The 23,517-nt window shown below is 39.8% G+C and overlaps 1 protein-coding gene across 1 annotated transcript in view; it reads left to right on the top strand.

The window, feature by feature from the left end:
- EFTUD2 (elongation factor Tu GTP binding domain containing 2) overlaps positions 1 to 23,517 on the top strand; it is a 39,593-nt gene that overhangs the window by 10,563 nt on the left and 5,513 nt on the right. The window contains exons 7-19 of the mRNA XM_051994862.1: positions 780 to 815; positions 4,735 to 4,825; positions 8,986 to 9,068; positions 9,820 to 9,986; positions 13,902 to 14,026; positions 16,773 to 16,836; positions 17,489 to 17,579; positions 19,761 to 19,896; positions 20,382 to 20,509; positions 20,874 to 21,067; positions 22,151 to 22,262; positions 22,660 to 22,800; positions 23,398 to 23,499. Coding sequence (XP_051850822.1) covers positions 780 to 815; positions 4,735 to 4,825; positions 8,986 to 9,068; positions 9,820 to 9,986; positions 13,902 to 14,026; positions 16,773 to 16,836; positions 17,489 to 17,579; positions 19,761 to 19,896; positions 20,382 to 20,509; positions 20,874 to 21,067; positions 22,151 to 22,262; positions 22,660 to 22,800; positions 23,398 to 23,499 — 1,470 coding nt within the window. The remainder of the gene's footprint in view (positions 1 to 779; positions 816 to 4,734; positions 4,826 to 8,985; positions 9,069 to 9,819; positions 9,987 to 13,901; positions 14,027 to 16,772; positions 16,837 to 17,488; positions 17,580 to 19,760; positions 19,897 to 20,381; positions 20,510 to 20,873; positions 21,068 to 22,150; positions 22,263 to 22,659; positions 22,801 to 23,397; positions 23,500 to 23,517) is intronic.

The following is a 23,517-nucleotide window of genomic DNA, read 5'->3' as shown; positions in this document are numbered from 1 at the left end:
CCACCTACCTTTTATTAGATGCTGCTTTGTAGTTGTTGATTCTGCTGATGATCTCTGAGAGAGTGGTATGAATTCTAATTTGAGTACAGAGAATCTTCACCTGCCAACTTGGCAGTCTATTCTCACCCTGGAGTATTATATCCTCTTCCTAATATAACTAGAGTTATGCACTTTATCTTTTCTTATTACTAACTGGTGTACAGATACTCAATTGGGGCTTGTTTTCACTAGAAATCTAAATGTCTCTGAATGGGGACAGCAGTAACTAGAACTCTCACTGCAGTAAATGCTGGCAGGAAAGTATTTTTGAAAATATTTAATATCAAGAATTCTTAGTACCTATCCTGGAGACCAGGGGAGGCATTGGATAGCAAAGAGGAAGAGAAAATGAGTGACAAGGAACCTATTGGCTATTAAATTCAGGAAATACCAGTTGACTGTTCTGACATGCAGAGTTCCTGCAGAAGGCTTTTCTGCTCCCTTTACCCCTCTAAGGGCCCTTCGTGGCTTGGAGTGGTTTTATCCATCTGGCTGCACCAGGTTTTACACCTTATTCTCTAGGGTACTCCTCTCCAGTTGCATGTATTTTATTTATCTAGTGGGCAGATTGGCAGTTGGGCAGGTACTGTCATAAATGCCTGATTTTTAACTGTGGGGACCTCCAGCAGTTTTAGTTCCTTTTTTTTTTTTTCTTATAGTACTATACAGGTTAAGATATCATTTGTTCAGGACAAAGAATCTGAATTTTAATAACATTGAGAGCCCTTTATTTTTTTCAGCTCTGCTACACAGACATCCTCTTCACTGAGCAAGAGGTAAGTATGTCTAGAACTATCTCCTATTCTATTGTAACATCTTGCCAGATTTAGCAACTATCAGATCAATAAAGGATGAGGATGAATGACGAAACCATGGAGTGACTTAGAACACCTCTTTATTTCCCCTGGGAATCTTAAATTCCTTGTGGCACCATAATTCAGAGTTTAGGGTGGAATGGGGAGTCAGGTTTTAAAGCACTGTCGCTGATTGAATTTGATATGGCCTCTAAAGCCAGTAACAAAAGACTATCTGCGTCTGTGCCTATAGTTGCAGAAATTCAGCACAGCTTTAAAATTAATAGTATATTAAAAGCATGTAAGATAAAGATGTTATGTGCCAAAGAGGATATAATCATGTGTGTAACATAACAGAAATATATTTATAGTAACATCTTATATTTTTGTTTCAAGATACTATAGTAATAGAATTCTTGTTTATATTTTCTCATTTGCTGCTAATAATAGCCTGTTAAGGTAAATAGTATAAGTGGAGACTCTCATTTTCCAGATAATAAGCCAGACCCAGAGAGGTTTAAGTAATCTTCCCAAAGTCTCAGCCTGAGGATCTGAGCTCAGGCTTTGTAGCTCTAAATCTAGCCTCTCTCTCCCCTTATACAGGTGTGCTGCCACTTGTGCTCTTGTGGTTAGCTCTTCTGTGGAGTGTGAGTCAGTGGGACAGACATTTGTCTCTGTTTGTCATCCATGTATTTAGTTGTTCTTTCCTTTCTTCCTTCAAAAAATGTGTTTGTGTGCACATATACATATATTTGAGCCCTAAGCATTTGCTTTCTTTTGCAAGGCAGCATGTGGGGATTGAGTCATGAGCTTGAAACCTGGAAGACCCCAGCCCAGATTCTCCTCACACCCGTACTAGCAGTGGTGTGGCCCAGCTGGAGCCACTTTGTACAAGAAGGTTGTACTTGGTGACCTCTGCCATCCATGACAATCCTGAGTCCATAGTCCCAGAGGCAGAAAGGGTTGACCAAGGTCACACAGGAATTAGAAGAATTGGGTGTCAAATTCATTATCTTCTTGCTCTAAATTTAGAACCCTTTCTTTTGTACTACACATACAGTATCATAGATTTAGAGCTGGAAAGGACCTTAGAGGTCATCAAGTCTCATTTATTGTTGAGGAAACTGAGGCCCAGTGCAGGAAAAGGGAAGTGATTTGTTCTGAATCACAGAACCAAGGCTAGGCTGGATTTGAACTCAGGGCTTCTGCTCTAAAAACATGAGCTCTCTTTGTCTCTATCCCTGACTCTCCAACAATTACTTTCTCTTTTCCCTTTCTCAGTCTCTCTGTTTCATCATATGTGTGCTCAAGGACATATATGTACATGTTTCTATAGAGAGCAATATACATAAATATACAATTGTCTGCAATTTCGTCTTTGATTTCCCTTTTCCTCCTTCCCAAACTCTGTAGCTAACTAGCTGAACTTTGTACTGAATTCTTTGCACTGTGCTTTAAGGCCCATGTACTTACTCCTTGCCCAAGCTCACCTCCTGAATATATCTATTCATTCCTTCATGGACCAGAGATGCTGAGTAGTGATGGACTAAGTCCTATAACTATACTTCCTGAGTCTACTACCAGTGTGTTTTCTAGTCCCACATGGCTTTTCAAGGAATTGCCTTTACTCTTCCTTAACTGAGCTCCCCCTTCTCTTCTCCTTTAATCCAATCTCTAATGATGAGATGATCTTGTTCCCAAGGCTAGCCCTCTCTGCTTGTTCTCCTGACCCCATCCTCTCAGAAGTTTTCTGTCACTCTTTAATCTTCAGTCTGTCTCTAGTTACTGGATTCCCTCTTGGCTGCCCACAAGCACACCCAGGCTTCCTCCATCTTTAGAAAACTTTCACTTGAACCTCCCAACCTCCTCCCCTTCCCTTGCCTGCCTAAGCTCTCCTCCCTGACTGCACTTACTGCCTCCTGCCCCTCTCCTCCCCTTTACTCTTCAACCACTTCCAGTCTGACTTTAACCTGTATCACTTAACTAAAACTGCTCTCCCTAAAGTTGCCCAGTGACCTCTTAATTGCCAAATACAGGGACTTTCTCTTAGTTCTCATCTCTGTTGCTTTTGATGCTATACTGTTGACCTCTTGGATACTCTTTACCTTTCTTTGATTTATATGACATTCCTCTTGGTTTTCTGACCTTCACTGCCCTCCCATCCTTGTCCTGCCCCTAATGGAATACCTAGCCTGGGCCCTTTTCCCTCCTCATACCTTCTCGTGATGATCTTAATTAAGTCCCATGGGTTTAGTTATCATCTCTGTGCTGATGACTCCCAGATTTATATATTGAGTCCTATTGTGACTTTCTGAACTCGTTTGACCCCTTCTGAACGTTGGTTCAGTAAATGTTCTGCCTCATGTCCCACTGACATCTCATACTCAGTAAATCCCAAACAGCTCATCATCTTATCCCTCAAGCCCAACTTCCCAATTCACACTGAGGGCACTATCATCCTCCCCACCATGCCCATTCAGCCTCATTCTTGCTCTCACCACATCCTTCCATTCTGTCACTACCGCATCTCTCATATCTCTACCTTTTCAACACTCATAGTTCAGGCTGTCAGTGCCTCTCCCCTAGACTATTCAGATAGCCTTCTAGACTGGAGTCTCTCCTCTTAATGCATTTTCCACATAGCTAGTTGCTGGACTGACATAAAGCACATATCTGACTTTGTTACTCCCCTGCTCAAAAAACTCCCATGACTCCCTCTTGCCTCTAGGATAAAATATAAACCTTTTGCTTGACATTGAAAATTCTCCACAATCTGCCTCCAGCCTCCCTTTCCAGACTTTGCCCAGGTTTGGTCTTCCAAATCTGAAATGTCCATCCTCATCTCAATTTTTTGAAACCTTAGCACCACTCCCTATAGGAGGCTATTCCTGATTCCCTCTTGGCTGCTAGTGCCTCAACCCTGAAATTATTTTGTTTTTATTGTACATATTTACTTATTTATGTGCAGGTGGTTTCCTCTCATAAAATGTTGCTCCATAAGGGCAGGAAAAATTTTAATTTTGTCTTTGTCAGTATCATTGTACCCAGAGTCCCAAGCCCCTAGCCCTGTACCTGACTCGTCATCTGTGCTTATTAAATGTTTATTAGTTTTTGTTATTGTGGAGGAATCCTGGTATGGGAACTCTCTACCAATATAGTTGATAAACTGTGTGATTTAATAGATAAGTCCTAGAGATTTTTCTGAAACACATAAGGGTTAACAAGAGTCTCACAGCTAGTAAGTGTCAGAAGCAGATTTGAACCTAGTGTACCACTGTACTCTGCTACCTCTCACTCTGAATCTAAATAAACATGTGTATAGATACACATGTGATCATAAGTCTATGTTAACACTTGGACTGTATCTAATTCTGATAGTTTCCTATTATTCTCTTTTATGTTTCCTGTTATTTTGAAATGAAATGAATTAGATTTTAAATTCTAAACTAAAAACTACCCCAACTAAAATTAATTTTTTTCTTAAGACAAACTGGGTTGGTTTTGTTTTGTTTTTTTTAACTTTGGACCGGTCACTCACATTAGATTAAAACATTTGTTGCCTCATTAGATTTAGGAGAGACTAGACCTAGATTTATGTAATAAGATGGTCTTCATGCTGCGTTCTATCTCTTTATTATTCCAGATTTATGGTTGAGAATCTTCCTCCTTCATTGAAAAGAAAGGGAAAAATAATTTATGAAGATCATAGCAGGAAAAAAAAAAGATCATAGCAGAATAAGCTTAGATAAAAATCACATACTGTGTGTTTGAGGAAGTGAGCTTTTAGAGAGAGAATAGGGTCATCAGTTCATCCTTAGTTGACAAGACCTCCAGAATAAAATAACCCCAACTCCAGTGCCCCCTCACATTTTGATCTTGACTTCTAAATTTATTCTTTCAGAGGGGCGTTGGCATCAAAAGTACTCCAGTGACAGTAGTCCTGCCAGATACCAAAGGAAAGTCTTACCTCTTCAACATCATGGACACACCAGGTGAGTGAGCATGCCCATGTATATTGGCGTGGCTAATATGGTTTTTCTTAACCTTTTGATATCTGAGCCACAATTCTTGTGTTCCTTCCATTTCCAGAGTAGAACAGTGCATGCTTGGGTGTCAGCTAAACAGTAAACATTTATTAAATACCTACAACCTAACACATAGTGTGTGTTAAGTAATGGGGATACAAAAGGAGACAAAAAACAGTTCCTGCTCTCAAAGAGCTTACAGTCTAATGGGGAAAACAGCATTCGAGGAAAAAATATAGCTATATACAAAATAAACAGGAAATAAATAAAAGAGAGGGGGCACTAGAATTTTAAAGTCGGGTTTGTGAAGCTTTCTTATGCAAGGTGGGATTTTAGTTTGGACTTAAAGAAAGAGAACATTTCAGGCATAGGGGACAGCTAGAGAGAACAGAAAGCCTGGATCCTGGAGATAGAGAGTATTGTTCATGGAACAGCCAGAAGTCCATGTCACTGGATCAGAGTACAGCACATGTCAGCGAGTTAGGTGTAAAAAGATGGGAAAGGTTAAAGGGTGCTGCTTTATAAAGGACTTTGAATGCCAAACAGCATTTTGTATTTGTTTCTGGAGACCATAGGGAAATTCTTGAGTTTCCTGAGTAGGGAGATGACAAATTCAGATCTGCATTTTAGGAAAATCACTTTGGTGGCTGATTGGAAGATGGGTTGCAGTGGGGAGAGACTTGAGGCAGACAGACACCACAGCAGGCTGTCACAGTAATTGGCTTATGAGTTGATAAGGGCCTGTACTAGAGTGGCTACAGAGCTGGAAGAGAGAAGGGGGCATTTGGGATATATTGCAAAAGTGAAATTAATAGACTTTGGCAGCACTTTGGCTATAGGGGTGGTGATCTGGTGAGAGAAAGTGAAGAAATGAGGGTTAAGAGAGTGAGGGGTGGAAGGATGATATTACCCTCCAAAGTAATAGGGAACATAGGAGGACAGGAAAGTTTAGGGGGAAAGATGATGGATTCCATTTTGGACAGATTGTGTTACTAGACATTCAGTTTAAGATGTTTGAAAGGCAGTAAAATAGAACAAACTTGTCTATATGGCAAGGTAGTGAGATGATTTTATAGTGAAGGGGAAAAACCTATTGAACTATGTGAGATTGGAGCTACCCAAAAAATTGAGGCAAGATAAGTAGATTTGAGGATTATCAACCTAGAGATGGTAATTAAATCTGTAGGGGTTATTTAAATCACCAAGTGAATTAGGTAGTATAGAGGGAGAAGAAAAGAAAACCCAGAGGGAATCCTGAATAATACCCTCAGGTATAAAGTTTAAGGTTTAAGAGGGAGGAGGATCCAGCAAAAGAGACAGAAAAAACAGAGAAGAAAAATAGATTAAGTAGGAAGAATACCAAAGTAGAAGGAATACCAGCAGGCAGTGGTATTCTGAAAATGGAGGAGAGAAGAGAGAGTAATCAGCAATATCAAAAGTTGTAGAGGGATCAAATATGTATGTATGAGGACTGAAAACAGGTCATTGGATTTGGCAGCTAAGAGATCAGTAATAACTTTGGAGAGAGCACTTTCAGTGGACATCCATCACACCTTAAATCCCTTCTACCTAGAAATGAATACTAAATTTTGTATTTGTATTATGTAATAGCAAATATAATACTGCATCTTTGTAGTACATATTATATAACCAGTATATACATTTGAAACATTGTTACTTTATATTTTACATTTATATGATTTTTACATTTCATACATTTATATTTATATTATGTTACATATTTTATTTATGTTATATATATTCACATTTTGTTTTTTATATTCAGTTATTTATATTAATATTTTTATATTATTTGTATATTCCTATTCTTGTACTATTTTTATTTACATATTATGTATAATAGTAAATAAAGCATCTTTTAAAGGGCTCCTTTAGTACAAACTGACCAATTCTAAGCATCCAATGTACTCCTTGTTTTCTGTTCCAGTGCCATATATTGGAAGAAAACCATGACTTTCCCAGTAGATTTTTCCTTTTGATCTAGGGTATCCCTAGATCAGAATTATTGGGGTATTTTGGAGGACCCAAACTTCCCTAATATTTTCACTTTTGAGTTCTGCCTCTCCTCCCTGTTCAGAACACCATGTTCTCATGCTGCTCAGGATCCCCTCCAGTCTTTCTTCTGTGTTCTAAACTGTCCCTTGACACCTCCTAGGCTAAGAAAATGTGCTTGTTAAATAGGCTGTCAGAACTGGAAAAGGACCTTAGAGATAATCTAATCCAATTCCCAAACTATAGATGAGGCAAACAAGACCCAGGAGGTAAGTTGTAACTTTTCCAAGATCAAACGATAAGTTAGTGGGAGAGCAAGGCACAGAGTTCCAGACTTGGATACTTTCAGCTACATCATACTACCCTTTATCCCCTTTTCATGGGATTTTATTCTGTTTTCTAGAGCAACTAGTTGAATAAATTTATTTGTACTAATGTTAGTGGGTACAGATGTGTACCCCTTCTTATCTTATAAGGACTTCTGTAGAAGATGACTGATTCAGTTTATCTTTTAAATAAGAATTTCGAGAATTGTGGGAAACTTTGGGTTGAGGGAAGGTAAGGAGGAGTTATAAGTCTTGAGATCTCCTATAATTACAGTAAATGTCCTGAAGGAAGAGGGCTGGGTACTTTCTTTCTTTCTTCTTTTTTTTTTAAATAACTTTTTATTGACAGAACCCATGCCAGGGTAATTTTTTACAACATTATCTCTTGCATTCACTTCTGTTCCAATTTTTCCCCTCCCCCAGATGGCAAGCAGTCCTATACATGTTAAATAGGTTACAGTATATCCTAGATACAGTATATGTTTGCAGAACCGAACAGTTCTCTTGTTGCACAGGGAGAATTGGATTCAGAAGGTATAAATAACCCGAGAAGAAAAACAAAAATGCCAGCAGTTTACATTCATTTCCCAATGTTCTTTCTTTGGGTGTAGCTGTTTCTGTCCATCCTTGATCAATTGAAATTGAGTTAGTCTCTTTGTCGAAGAAATCTATTTCCATCAGAATACATCCTCAAACAGTTTCGTTGTTGAGGTATATAATGATCTCCTGGTTCTGCTCATTTCACTCAGCATCAGTTCATGTAAGTCTCGCCAATCCTTTCTGTATTCATCCTGCTGGTCATTCCTTACAGAACAATAATATTCCATAACATTCATATACCACAATTTACCCAACCATTCTCCAATTGATGGGCATCCATTCATTTTCCAGCTTCTAGCCACTACAGAAAGGGTTGTCACAAACATTTTGGCACATACAGGTCCCTTTCCCATCTTTAGTATCTCTTTGGGGTACAAGCCCAGTAAAAACACTGCTGGATTAAAGAGTATGCACAGTTTGATAACTTTTTGAGCATAGTTCCAAATTGCTCTCCAGAATGGCTGGATGTGTTCACAATTCCACCAACAATGTATCAGTGTCCCTGTTTTCCCACATCCCCTCCAACATTCCGCCTTATCTTTCCCTGTCATTCTAGCCAATCTGACAGGTGTGTAGTGGTATCTCAGAGTTGTCTTAATTTGCATTTCCCTGATTAATAATGATTTGGAGCATATTTTCATATGGCTAGAAATAGTTTTAATTTCTTCGTCTGAGAATTGTCTGTTCATATCCTTTGACCATTTATCAATTGGAGAATAGCTTGATTTCTTATAAATTAGAGTCAGTTCTCTATATATTTTGGAAATGAGGCCTTTATAAGAATCTTTGACTGTAAAAATGTTTTCCCAATTTATTGTTTCCCTTCTAATCTTGTCTGCATTAGTTTAGTTTGTACAAAAACTTTTCAATTTGATATAATCAAAATTTTCTATTTTGTAGTTAATAATGATCTCTAGTTCTTTAGTCATAAATTCCTTCCACTTCCATAGGTCTGAGAAGTAAACTATCCTATGCTCTTCCAATTTATTTATAATCTCATTCTTTATGCCTAGGTCATGAACCCATTGGTGTACGGTGTTAAGTGTGGGTCAATGCCTAGTTTCTGCCATACTGATTTCCAATTTTCGAGGGCTGGGTACTTTCATTTAAGCTATTGCAAGCAGGTAAAACTTCCAGCACTTAATCCTGTACCCACATACTGGTCTTTCGGCATGTTTGTTTTTTTAGGACATGTGAATTTTTCTGATGAAGTAACAGCTGGCTTGCGCATCTCTGATGGGGTAGTGCTTTTCATCGATGCAGCCGAGGGGGTAAGCATTTGCTTTTGTTACATTTCAGATAATATTTTCTTTCCCCTCTTTTCACATATTTTCTCTAAATAATTCCCAGAGCAAAAGAATAAGAAGGATTCAGAAGTTTTATTGATTTATTTAAGATAATCATGTGATTAAATTCTAGTTTTGCCCTGATTTAAGGGCAATGGATTACATTCAGCCTCACTTCTTAAAAGGGGTGGAACTCAACATGATTTAAGAAATGAGGTAATATTGTAATCTGGAGGGGAGGCATGTATATATGGATTTTAAATGTTTCATCCTAAATTAATGATTTTATTGAATTAGTGGTAGGAATTAGAAAACTCTGCTGGGAAAGAATATGATGTTTGGATGGACAAGTTCAAGGTTTCTCCAGGCACTTGCCAAATAATTAGAAAAATCACAGATATTTCTAGACTTCCTCACTCATGTGCCATTGGTGATATGGCCAGGAAAGTCTGCTGCTACTTCCTTGCCAGATAATGGTGCTTCCTCAAGTAGTAGTAATAATAACAAAAACTAGCATTTCTCTAATGCTTTTTGGTTTGCATAATTTTTTTTTTAATAAATAATGTTTCCTTTTGGCTAATCACAGTTCTTGACTCATCAGCTTCCAAGAATAAGTTAATGGAATTTGTGTGCTGTCCCAAGCTCTTTCCTGCTTTACCATGTTAAAAGATAGGGCCCTTTGTAGCCATACTATATTTTCGTGGCTTCTCCATTCTCTTAATCTTGTGTTCCTTAGGTGATGCTGAACACTGAGCGGCTGATCAAGCATGCAGTGCAGGAGAGGCTGGCTGTCACTGTGTGCATCAACAAGATTGACCGGCTGATTCTAGAGCTCAAACTTCCCCCAACAGATGCCTATTACAAACTGCGACACATTGTGGATGAGGTCAATGGATTAATCAGGTATGGGGGAGACCATCTGGAGGGTGCTTCCCTTCTTTAGTGCTGTTGGGTTTTTTTTAAGATAGTAACCCTGTTGTATGACCCTGGGCAAGTTACTTACCCAGTTGCCTCAGGGGGAAAAAAAAGAAAGAGAGATAGTCATCCTTAAAGCCTGAAGTTGTGATTTGGGAGGACTGAATGGAGGTGAGCTGGTGTGATCACAAGGAAGAAGATTTCCCGGGATCGGAGATCTAGAGCTGGAAGGGAGCTCATGTGAAGAGATCCAGAATGAAGGCACTGCCCAGAGCCACACAAGAGTAGGAAGCATCAGGACAATTTGGCCTGGGTAGAAGAAGGCCAAGGATAGATGGAACATACTTGAGTTAGTGTTTGACATGGACAAAGATGCTGCTGCTGGCCATAAGTGACAGGGTGCAGTCTTTGAGATTTTTTGGTAGTGAGATCAAAATTAGGGATATAAGCTCATAGCATAAAAGGATTGAAGCAAAAATTCAATCTTGTTGTCACTGCTACGCAACCAAATGAGCTAAACAATGTCAGACCTTTGGGTAAACCAAATATTAAATAAGGGGCAGCTAGTAGCTATTTCTTGTTTTTACTATAAATGGGCCTAACTTCAAACCAGACAGATTCAGAAAGAATTTCCCCACAAAGTGTTGGAAAGTCCTATACATAGGACTTATATATAGAGAAATATATATATAGAATATAGAAAGTCAGCTTGGTACATACTTGACGTCAGGAAAGACTGGGTTTGGGGTATGTACTTAATTGATGTGTCATCTTGAGCAAGTCATTTAACTTTTCTGAGCTGTTTTCTAATCTGTAAGATGAGAATAATAATAAAGCACCTAATTTACAGCATTGTTGTAAGATTCAAATCAAATCATGTATATGAAAAATTTTCCAAACCTAAAAGGACTATAGAAATGTCAGCTACTGTTGCTGCTACTTCTAACATTCTTATCACTCCTACCATCCACTCCTCTGCTCAGTGGGGTAGGTACAGCTTTGTGTGATAGCAGAGAAATGGACTGAAAGGCCCTTTGAGATCTCTGCCAGCCTTGGGATTCTGTAAAATAGTCATCCAAATGTATTTATAAAAATGCTTTTTTCCGTTAAAGGGTTATTCCATCGTAGGGAATTGAGGACAGAATCTGAGTAGCACACAAAACCACTTTTACAAGTCTTTTATTTTCTTAGCCTCTGAGATGATTTTTTGCAACTCTTTTATTGTTTCTGTTGCCATATATCATAGTTTTATCTATTCCTCTTTACTTGTTCTGCCTTATTACTGTTGAGGTAACCTAAAATCTTTTCTAATCCAACAAGCATTTATTAAATTAAGCATTTAGTCTCTGTCAAGCATTGGGACTATAAAAACAAAACATAGTGGTCCCTGCCCTAAGGAGTCAACATTCTTCTTGGGGAGGAGAAGGAGGAGGATGATTGGGGGACTGCAGCTTGTGCAATTCAAGTGCTAAGGGGGAATGCACAGAATTGGAGTATGAGGAAATTGGCTACCACAGAGAGCATGGAGGGTAGCAGCATTTCCATGAATGAACCATTTTTTTTCTCTTTTAACCTCCTCTTTCTCATCTTTAAGAAGAGGATAAATCTGCCTCATAGGAGTATTATGTGGATCAAAATGTGTTCAGTCGGTCAACAAACATTTGTTAAGCACTTAGTATGTATCAGGCCCCTTGCTGAATTTATAAGATGTACAGAATAGATGGAAGGTAACTTTAGACAGGAATGCTAATATAGTGGCTGAAAGACCTCAGAAAGGCTACCTACAGAAGATGCTCTTGATCTGAGTCCCAGAGGAAGCCAGGGCTTCTGAGAAAGTCCTGACCACAGAAGTCCCCCATGCCGCTGCCCGACCTTCTCTTCCATTATTTGGGGGAATCCAGACGTACATTCTAATAATGGAAATCTCACCCATAAATAAAAGAATACTAGAGAACTGCAATACAAACAGATATCTTGTATAAGAGAATTCAAAGCCATCATCAGCTTTATTTTTTTTTTTCATCACCACCTTTAAAAGAAATAGTTAAATGCTAATTGAGAGGTGGTAGGAAACAGAAGTGGACAAACACCTGTAACTTTTAGCTGTAGCTCTATTTGTTATTATATAGTCTCAAGTCACAATTAAAGTATACTTTAAGGGTATATTGCCATGAGAGTATCGTCACTCAGTTAATTCCACACACACAAGGAATTCAAGAGGGAGGATAATTCAGAAGAAGCCATTAGATTTGGTGATTTAAAAGTCCTTAAGAGCAAAGTTCCAGTCGAGTGGTGAGGACCGAAGTCAGATTGCAGAGGGCTCAGAAGAGAGTGAGAAGAAATGCTGTCAGTTGACTTTTTTCCAGGGAAGTTAGCTAAGAAGAGGAGAGAAATGGGATGAGAGCTGGTGACGGTGGCAAGGTCTGGTGAGGGGTTTTTAAGGATGGGGAGACATGTGAGCACGATTACGAACAACAGGAAAGAAATTTGGTACTTAGGGAGAGAGAAAAAATTAGAGTAAAGCTGTTAGAGCAGTGTGCTGAAGATAGGGTGGAAGGGATATGGAGAAGTGTTGAACTTGAAGAAGAATTACCTCTGCATCAGAGACATCAGTGAAGGACACAGTTGGGGATAATGTTAGCAGGATGTGTGATGAGAAAAGGGGGAGAAGAGAAAGCTATCTGCCACTTGCCTTGATGTTTTGTGAAGCATAAGGGAAGATTCTTGGCTAAAAGGTGAGGGAAGGGCTGTTTGTGGGAGATGTGAGGAGAGAAGAGAAAGTTTAGAACAGCTGCTGTGGTTAGTGGGATAGAAGCATTGCTTAATAGGGACAGTTGGCATAATGGTTGTGAAATGTAAAACTCGTAAATGTCATCCTGACTGGGAAAATAAGGTAGCATCAGATTAGAAGGTCCTGAATGTCAGGCTAATAATGAGTTTAAAGTTTACCTGCTATAAAAGGGGACTTTTGGTGGGTGTAAATACTAGAGCAGTTCGGCAGCGTTGTGAAGGGTAGGTTGGGGTACAGAGAGAGGGTAAGAGTTTTACACTCTGTGAGAACAAAACTTCAGGTATAGAACAGTAATGAGAATCTATATGGATATAGTGGCAAGGAGACTTAGAGTCTGATTGAGTTGTGAAGGGACCAGGGAAAGTCCTTAGATAAAGTTGTACTTTGCTTAATTAGCTCAGTAGGCAAAAAGAGGAAAATATGATGCCAAATGGTTAAGTAATTTGGTGAAAGGCTTTGATAAAATGGAGAGACACTGACTTTTGAAGACAAAACCTAGATTCAAATCTCAATCCTGCTACTTATTTATATAATATTGGACAAATCTATAAATTCCCTTGAGCCTCAGTTTCCTCATCTTTAAGTGATGTTATTGGATTAGCTCTGCTCCAACCAGCTCCAAGATTTTTTCCAATTCTAAATATGTAATTCTACATCAAGATAGAATGAGGAGAACCTGACTCATGGATCTAAGTTCATATCGTGTTTCCATTTGTCAGTCTAAAAAAATAGACATTCTCAATATTCAAGGTAAAGATTATTAGAAAAAAAAATGATACTGCATAGGAGAGAGAATTTTTCAGCAGATGATTAGCTACTGGGAAGAAGTGTTTGCGTTAGTGAATATTCCAAGTATGTTAGTATAATTGCCATTTCACTCAGTCCCGTGCAGTTAACTTTTTCTAAGATTATGTATAACATTACTATTTCCCAGAAGTCAGCTAGTTACTGAGAGTTAGGAAATAACTCTATCATTATGTAAACCTATTTAGGTGATTGAATTGTGTGATGATACTGTCCCCCACACAGCTACATGCTATGTGTCAATACTATCCTATCATCCAAGTATCTATACCAGCTTATCATTCTGTTTGTGACCATCTCTGTTTCAGCATGTATTCCACTGATGAAAACCTGATCCTCTCTCCACTTCTGGGCAATGTCTGCTTTTCCAGCTCCCAATACAGCATCTGCTTCACATTGGGCTCCTTTGCCAAGATCTATGCTGACACTTTTGGTAAGCTATCTTTTTTATTTCAACACAGTTTCTCATTCTGATCTCATCTTGCCAGAGTCCTCTTTGGGAGCTTTTTTCTGACTTTTACCCTCATTTTGAATACCTTTTTCCTTCCCTAGGCCATTTCTTGGGATTAAGTGAATTATGAATGTTAGAGAAGTTTAAGTGACAAAGAAAAGGTGAATTATTCTTTAGAATGAAAACTCTCCTGGTATAGTGCATACTCTGAAGCTAGAAATGCTTTAAGCCAATAGAGTACTTTGGGGCACATCATTTACATGTGGAATATCTGTTATAATTGGTCTTAAAGTTCAATTTGCCAAGGGTCCTGCGAGTGCTTGTTAAAAGGACTCTATTGGGTTTTCTTTGGGTATGTATAATCCTTTTTCTCTGTGTCTTTAGTTGAATTGTTACATTCTTTTTGGCTTCTCAGGAGCTCTTGCTTCAGCTCCCTAAATTGAGAGTCCTTGTAGCTTTCTTATCTAAGCCTCCCTAGTCCCCTAAGCTCCTCAATATTTATTTATTTATTTTTGTGAAAGAATGGGAGGACATGTCCTAAGTATGAGCCCACTTTTCCCTAAACTCTGTATAAATGGTAGGGAGAATATATAATAGTCTGTTGGTCAGAACAGTTGGTTTTATACCAACTGTTCTCATATTATAATAATATTGCTCTTTCTAAGAGCTGAAAAAAGAAAGAAAAATGGAGACATCAGACCTCATTTCAGCAGGGCTTTTCAAGCATAGACTGATGTAGGATGCTAAGATCAGATTGGTTCTTCTCATATAGGCAGTAAGAACCTATTACAATGGTGGAACAGAGATAAAATGAAACCAAATCTTGGGAATCCTTTCTGCAATTGCATTGTAGCTGTATGACATCTTTGAGATAGAGGAAAGACAAATTCCTATTCTCTATCTCAGTGTTAATGCAGGAAAAGTGTTCTTTTGGAAAGCCCAGAAAGGGGAATATACCAGCAGCATTTAGCTGTCACTGTCAGTGTACACATTTGTAGCAGGAGCCCTAGGAATGCAGAGAGAGAAGCCATGGATGACACAATCCCAACCCTTGGGAATGAATAGGACATGAGCAAGAGGAGTGAATAACAATTCAAAGCGAAAAAGCCAAGAGTCAAATTCATGTTATCAGTAGTCATAACTAGTAAGTAACCCAGGAGTTCGGAAGAAGGAGTAAGCCCCAAAGTCAGATTTGGGTTTCACGTGGAAGAAAGGAAAGACTCTGACAAGTAGAGAACAGACAAGACATTCCAGGTATGGGAAGCAGGCATGGAGTTAGGAAGGTACATGGTATGATCAGGTAGTGATGATTAGACCAGTGTGATGGAAACAGAGTTCTGTAGATGAGTGGTGGGGTCACCAGAGTCAGGGGCCAAATGAAGGACCTAAGTATCAGGCTGAGGAGTTGGAACTTTATTCCATAGACTATCAAAAGCTAGGAAGATTTTTGAGTGGGGAACCTACAAGTTCAAAGTGAAGTTTGATGCAGATTAATGTGGCATTTGTGGATGGTCTATCTCAATCAACAAGCATTTGTTAAGCCTCACCAGTATACTTGGAATTAAGGCTACAAATACAGAAGAGAAAGCTTACAGTTTATTAGAGGATATGAAATAATCACAGATAAGTAAATACAGGATATATGTAAAATAATAAAAGTGAAACTGGCAGAAAATGGGTAGGATTAATAGCCATGAGAATCAGACATACAAATGGAGAAAAGCGTGGTCACTGGATGGCAAGCTAGTAACTGAATCCAGTGTGTCTTGATCAAGATCAGTGCCTAAAACCCAACTAGAAAAAAAACCTCAATTTTTTGTTTTTTGGCGTCATTTTAAATGTTGCAGACTCCTGATTAGATGGCTATTTTTTTTTCCTGGGCACTACAAGGTCCTATATGCATGCACAGTTGGGGTAAGGGGACAGCAGAAGTGAGGGTATTACAAGCTGTAAGGTTGTTAAAATTGGGAGCAGCCCAGAACTTCCCCATGGATCACGGAGAAATAAGGAAGAGAAATGGAGTGTTGGAGCTAGTGGATAAATCTGTGCAAGAAAATCAAAAGTGTCAGCTTTTCCTTCATGCTCCACTAAATGCTGGGACTAGTGAGTGTAAGGGAGATTTAGAGTTGAGTATTGGTCTCAGCATGATCTCATTGATTTAGATATGCTTACTTTTATTAATTTAACAAATACCACCTAAAATGGACATTTCTGTATGCATAATGGAACAGAAGAGATTGTACATGAAACTACTGAATTCTGTTATGCAGCTTACTTTAATTTTCAAGTATATAATAAACTCAGTCTATAGCTTTTCAAGTTGTCATGCTTGTTGCCTACTTCTCTATGTTCTCTGTATCTTTTATAAAGAAGTCTCAGTGGCCCTCTTTTCTTTTTTTTCCTTTTTTCTGCCGCCCTTTCCATATGTTATTACTCTCTTCTCACCCACAATGGAAGAAAAAAACCTTTTTAAACAAGTACAAATAGTCAAGAAAAACAAATTCTCATGTTGATCGGGCCCAAAAATGTGTCTTGGTCCACTACCTTTTACTCATTGTCTTTGGATCACTTGCTTCTTTCTATCTTGCTTTTCCACATCTTCCCTTGATTCAAATCTTTTAAACCTGGAAAAGAAGATTCTTGATGCTCTTATTTAGGAGATGATTTAAAGGAGTCAAACAAGCACTCCAAGCAGAAAGTGTATTATCATTTTCCCTTTGTTTCATAGGTGACATCAATTACCAAGAATTTGCGAAGAGGCTCTGGGGTGACATTTACTTCAATCCTAAAACGTAAGTGACATGAAGAATAATTTCCCTTTCCTCAGGGGGTGGTCTGCTTTCCCAATGAAGTTGCTTCCCAGGCATTGAAGACAGGGAGGAAGAGAGCTCATGAAGGTTAAACCAAAAGCATTCAGGAGCATAAACTGCTCCTCTTCTCTTTCTTAAATGAGATTGACTTCATTGACTCTAACCAGGAAGGTGATGTGTCTTTTTAAGTCAGCAAGCATTTATTAAGCATTTGCTGTGTTCCAGGCACTGTGCTAAGTCCAAGGTAGCAGAAAGAAAGATAGTCCTCATTCTTAAAAAACTTGGATTTCAATAGGAAAGATATTACATATATGGAAACTAAAAATTATGGAAACTAAAAATCAGAGGGGGATGGAGGCAGGAGCTATGGGTGCCCATTTTAGGCGCATAATAGAGAAAGCCTGGAGAGTCAGGAACAAGGACATGGCTGGGCTGGGCTGAGTATCCTCTGATAAATGGAGGTTCTGAGAGAAACTAGCCAGTCAGCAGGAGAACCCTGCCATTATATGAAGTCCAGAGATTGATCTTCCAGGATGAAGAGCTCCTGGGACAAACCAGAAGCTTTAGAACCCCTTGGATGGTAGGCATTCTGTCCTTCCGAGGATCTTCAGCTCTTTTTTCTTTTACCCTTTAGGCGGAAATTTACCAAAAAGGCCCCAACCAGCAGCTCCCAGCGGAGCTTTGTGGAATTTGTCTTAGAGCCACTTTATAAGATCTTAGCTCAGGTGAGTGGAGATGAATTTGTCACTATATCCTCCCATAGCCTCACATCCCTATCCTGCTCAGTCAGGTCTGTTCTGCTCTTCTGAGCCAAGGAAGCATAATCATGTTGAGTGGCTTCCTCTGCCTCTCAATCTACCTGACCATGTGCTACAATTTACTAGGATAACAATTGGTCTTTTGAGCATCTGTTGAACACTTTTGTGTACCAGATTCCATTGAGTTGGAAGGGGAAATGAAGTGGATTATAAAGGAACAGTCTTCTAGGGGAAGCCAATCCCTTGAGATTTCTTGAATTCACTTAAGCCAATAGTTATTGACCACCAGCTATTTGTGCTGAAAAGTGTGTGAAAAAATTAGAAAAGCATATGACAATAGTTCTGTCTTCAAGTACCTTGTGATCTCATTGAAAAGAGAATTACTTATTGACAGATGCAAAAAAAGCATAATTGAAACTCATTACAGAGGCTGAGAGAGACTCAGAATGAAGTGGAATGGAATTAGACAAAGCTTCATGGAAGAAGGCCTCAGTAATATTTGCTGAACAGTTTTTTGGTTTTTTTTTTTAATCTTCTGAGGTGTATCACATAAGAATGGATGAATTTGTTCACAGATTTTTAAAAGTAAATGTTTATTGATATTGTTGGTTTTTGTATTATTTCTCTTTTATAACTAATGGGAAGTATATAACCTTCTTTCCAGAAAATCATTCCTAATTGTAAAAAATTAAAAAGGAGGGGGAAGTTCAGTAAAGCTATTTGACTTCACAAAACTGATGTTATATATAGTGTTCCACACCCATAAAATTGTTATCCTCTCATACCTCTTTTTTGAGGCTAAGCTTATAATTTGGGGCTAAGTCCTTATAATTTTACGTGTAGTTTGAAATTAATTTCACTTGTTTTGTTGTTCTTTCCATTAACATTGTTGTCACTGTGTAAATTGTTTTCCTAGTTCTGCTTACTTCATCTTACAGCAGTTCATTCAAAATATTTCCATGCTTCTCTGAGGTCATCGTTTTTCTCAGCATAATAATGTGCTATTTGCATGTACTATAGTCTCTTTAGTCATTCCCATGTCAATGGGCATTTAATTTTTTCCAGTTCTTTGTAGTATGAATAGTATTTAGTACACTTAAAATTTAAGTGCTTAAAAAAATACAAAGCGCTCTGAGTTTAGTTGAAAGAGATTAATTCTACTTGAAGGCGTCAAGAAAGGTATCTTAGAAAAAGTGACATTTGTGCGAGATGATGTCTTTGTCATCTCTGTAGCCTGGCTCATTGAAACACTCGAAGCCTGTATACAGAATCCAGCAGCAACTTTATTTCCGCAGCATCAGTAATGAGCATGGCTCCCCATGGCCTTCCATTGTCTGAAGAAGGGTGCTCAGTAACCCTGAGTAGGCTTGCCCACTTTTGGCAGTACCATATTCAAACCAAACTGCCAGGGGTGGGCAGAGGTCAAAGGCACAGGGGAGAGACACTTTGCAAGATTGCAGCTAAGGGAACATCTGAATAAGGGTGCAGAGTTTGATTGGAGCCTAAGAGACACGAGAGGAGACATGCAAAGTAAAGTGGAGCTAGAACTTTGAATGACCAGCTAGGATTGATGAAAGAAATTTATATATTCACCCTCTCTGTAGAGCACTGGGGTTGATTGAGGTTCAGCCCGGCTTGGAGGAAGGGTGATGTATGTCCAGCCCTGTGCTCCATGTGCTCATTGCCAAGTGACCTTTTTTGCTTCCTCCCGGAGCTCTGCTGCTTGAAGCCCTTCTCATTTGTTGAGGTGTGGGGTTTTGCCTGGCCAAGGTGGAATGCTGCCATTAGCCACAAGGTGGCAGGACTGAGAGCCCACTATGGGGGGGGGGGGGGGGGGGGAAGGGTGCCAGCTGCTGGGAGAGCCGCTCTGTTCTTTCCTAGCAAGAGACTATTCAGGGACCTCTCACCGGAACAGACCACAGATTTCCAGCTTTGGTGCTTCTCTGGGGGAGGGAGGGAAGCTCTTGCTCTCAGTTCCCAGGATGTCATCTGGGGGACTTTTGCCATTGTCCTTCATACTGTCCTCTTGGCATCCAGACAAGAAAACCATCAGCCCTCCCTCAGAGCTCCCTGCCCCCTTACTTTTTCTGGGGTCACATCCTGGAACCAGCTTTGACCGATTATATTAGTGACCTTATATTGTGATAGGTTGTGGGAGATGTGGACACCAGTCTCCCGAGAACCCTGGATGAGCTGGGCATCCATCTGACCAAAGAGGAGCTGAAGCTGAACATACGCCCTCTCCTTAGACTGGTCTGCAAAAAGTTCTTTGGGGAGTTCACAGGTAAGTGCAGAGATACCAGAGATCACTTGACCACTCAGGGGCAGCACAGCCATATGCCTGTCCATTATGGGTGACATTAGCACCTAGACTTAAAATCACCAAAATCTCAGGTGAGAGCAGGCTCCAAAGCCTGGTACAAATTGTTTTAGATGAACTGATATAGAAACTCCCCAGACAAGTATTGTTGGTTAGCAAGTACTTGTGCCCTGGAGGTACAAGATGCTCGTTCTGTTCTAACACTTGGGATTCAAAGTAAAGATGGGAAGTTTTTGTGTTCTTGTGGAGAACCACTAACCGTTTGTTAGAGGAACTAGGGAAAAAAGCTAGGTGCTAGTTTAATATTAGTAATCATCACCAGGATCACCCTACCCATGTCCAGGTAGATGAATGTCCGTTTGCTGGCTATTCCTTACCCTCTCTGAATGGATGGGCTTTGCTCAAAGGAGAGGGGATGATCACAATACTCTATTTCTTTCTCATTACAGGCTTTGTAGATATGTGTGTACAGCATATACCTTCTCCCAAGGTGGGCGCCAAGCCCAAGATTGAGCATACTTACACTGGGGGTGTAGACTCAGACCTTGGTGAGGCCATGAGCGACTGTGATCCTGACGTAAGCAGATCTGCTGGGTAGCCAGCGCTTTCATTCCCTCTCCCTCTCCCTGCTTTTCCTCTGGCCTTTCCCCTCCCACTGCTTTCTCCATTCTGGCCTTTCTGGCCTGAATCCCACCCTGAGTAGATTCATAACATGAAGATATAGTCAATTGAGCATCAGGACTCATGTTTTTTGGCAGAAAGAGCTCCATTCTTTTCCTTCCAATACATGGAGAAACTATCTGCACTTAATTCTCACTGAGTCTTTCTGTTGACTGGACAGAGCAGTGCCGAGAGAAGTCATGTCCTACCCTCGGGGAAGCTGACATTGTTCTTCTGCAGAGCATGTGTGAGCAGGACTGCTCTCTGTCTCTCTCTCCCAGGGGCCTCTGATGTGCCATACCACCAAGATGTACAGCACTGATGATGGGGTACAATTCCATGCCTTTGGGCGGGTGCTAAGTGGCACCATCCATGCTGGGCAGCCCGTGAAGGTGCTTGGGGAAAACTATACTTTGGAGGATGAAGAGGATTCCCAGATCTGTACTGTGGGCCGGCTGTGGATTTCTGTTGCCAGGTACCACCAGGTGGCAGCAGCATCAATGCTAGTGCTGTCCAGGGTATAAGGAGAAGGCTGTCTCTTGAGGGAAAATGAGGGAGTCTGTTTTTCTACAGAGTGGTTAAGAAATGGTATAAATCCCTCTTCACTGGTCCTAAAGACTTTAACTTTTGATTTTTGATTTAACTGTTTTTTGAAGGATTTCCGTTCTTTTCTGTAGTCTAGCCCAAAGGTGTCAAACCCTCAACACCCCCAAATGGGGCCAAACCAGATTAGGATGGAATTGGGAAATACTTATCAAAACAAGTAAAATCACATTAATATATAAAAAATGTCAGCATGGTTTTCTACATCATGTGGACTTCAGGGAGAGGCCTCCTATATGGTTACTGGCCTCATTAAAGCTTTGAGTTGAACAGTTCTGGCCTACCCTCTTAACCCTAAAAATCACCTTTTACTCTAAGCTCAACTCTATTGTCACGACATGTGACTGCTATACACCCCCCAGGGTAAATGAAATATGGTAACAGGTATGGTATGGTATAACTACTATATACTATATACTATGGTATAACTATGGTATTACTACCTCTCATTTGTTTGATGGATGCCCTGGGGAAAGGAGAAGTGTTAAGGATCACAAGAAGCCTATCCCTTGATTGGTGGTACCCTCTGTCTTCCTCCCAGCCTGCATTTCCTTATTTCTAATTTACTTACATTCCCTAGAGTAATGCTGAGGCAAAGTAGCCTACTGAGTAGCTTCCACATAGTTATATTTAGTTCCTTTTTCTATGTTGCACCTCAAAAAATTCCTGCTTCATCCAGAATGGGATCTGTGGGGACTAAATGTGGATCACAACATAGCATTTTCATTGTTGTTGTGGTTTGCTTGCTTTTTGTTTTCTTTCTCATTTTTTTCCCTTTTTGATTTAATTTTTTTTTGTGCAGCACAATAATTGTAGAAATATGAATAGAAAAATTGTACATGTTTAACCTATATTGGATTACTTGCTATCTGGGGGAGGAAGTTGGGGGAAGGGATGGAAAAAGAAATTACTGCTTGATGTGCTCTACTTTTGTCATTGCCATGTTGGGTTCCAGGTACCACATTGAAGTGAACCGAGTTCCTGCAGGCAACTGGGTTTTGATTGAGGGTGTGGATCAACCCATTGTAAAGACTGCAACTATCACTGAGCCCCGAGGCAACGAGGAGGTAGGGTTTTGTGAAATAGCAGCCAAGATTGTAATCGATGTTTATAGTTTTTGAAGGCAATGTTAGTGGGGAGCACCAGAGACTCAAAGACTTAGCAGGAATTGGTCTCTGACACTGGCTTGACTAAGGTAGACTTAGCTGGTTTCTCTTTTGTTCTTGGAGGTTTTTCAAAGTAAGGGTATGAGCAGGGAGTCCTCTTTTTGTCAATGGCCCCTCCATTTGGTGAAGCAGATTTTTAGCCTATTCAGAAGTGTCTGACCTGCTGGCAAAAACACCCAGTACTGGCTTCAAGGGATCTTTTTTCTGAACCAATCCTCTGTTCCATGACAGCTACCTTAGCTTTTTCTAGCTTTCGCTTAGACCAAGTGGCCTCCCGTCTTTTCATTTTGAATCTCAGGCACAGATCTTCCGGCCTTTAAAGTTCAATACTACTTCAGTCATCAAGATTGCTGTGGAACCAGTCAATCCCTCCGAGCTACCCAAGATGCTGGATGGCCTGCGTAAGGTCAACAAGAGCTATCCATCCCTCACTACTAAGGTGAGTTGCAGGCCCTGCAGACTCATTTCCCATAGACTCCATGTTGGTACTCTTAAGAGACAGAAGTAAATTTGTCCCTCAAATTGGCATCTCTGCCTATCACTTTGCTGATCTCTCTCTCTGGTACTGCTTTCTGTTTGTAGTGCTCTCTAGCAAGGTCTCTGCAGAATGCCTACCAGCTCGTTTTTCTTTCTTTCTCTCAAAGTATCTATTGCTGTCCTTTAACTTAGTTGTACTACTGAGTTGTGCTGAGCTAATTATGCTCCCTTTACTGACAGAGGCTAGCTTGGAGCTGTGACCATAGGACAGTTTTTGGTTGTGTTTTTGTTTGCTTCTTTTTTTTTTTTTTTGGTTTTTTTCCCAAAATCAACACAGTCCCATGGATGTTAAACCCTAATCAACTTTGTAACTGGCCAAGGTTTGGTTTGAATTGATCACTTATACTTGTTAAGTATCATCTTTTAAAAAAGGCTGACCCTATAAAGGAGTAATAAAATACTGAGTTCCTCCTCCTCAGTCTTAATCATAATTATATAGGTGGTTTCTGGAATTGTAGAGCCCCAGAACGAGATCTCTACAAGAGCTATTATATTTCAGGTGGAAGAATCTGGGGAACATGTGATCCTGGGCACTGGGGAGCTGTACCTGGACTGTGTGATGCATGACTTACGGAAGATGTACTCAGAGATAGACATCAAGGTAACATAATGGTCCTTT

The sequence above is a fragment of the Antechinus flavipes genome, chromosome 4 (genome assembly GCF_016432865.1).
Source record: "Antechinus flavipes isolate AdamAnt ecotype Samford, QLD, Australia chromosome 4, AdamAnt_v2, whole genome shotgun sequence".
In the NCBI taxonomy this organism is placed as follows: domain Eukaryota; kingdom Metazoa; phylum Chordata; class Mammalia; order Dasyuromorphia; family Dasyuridae; genus Antechinus; species Antechinus flavipes.
Note: the sequence above shows the minus strand (reverse complement) of the source record. Positions and strands in the feature narration are given on the sequence as shown.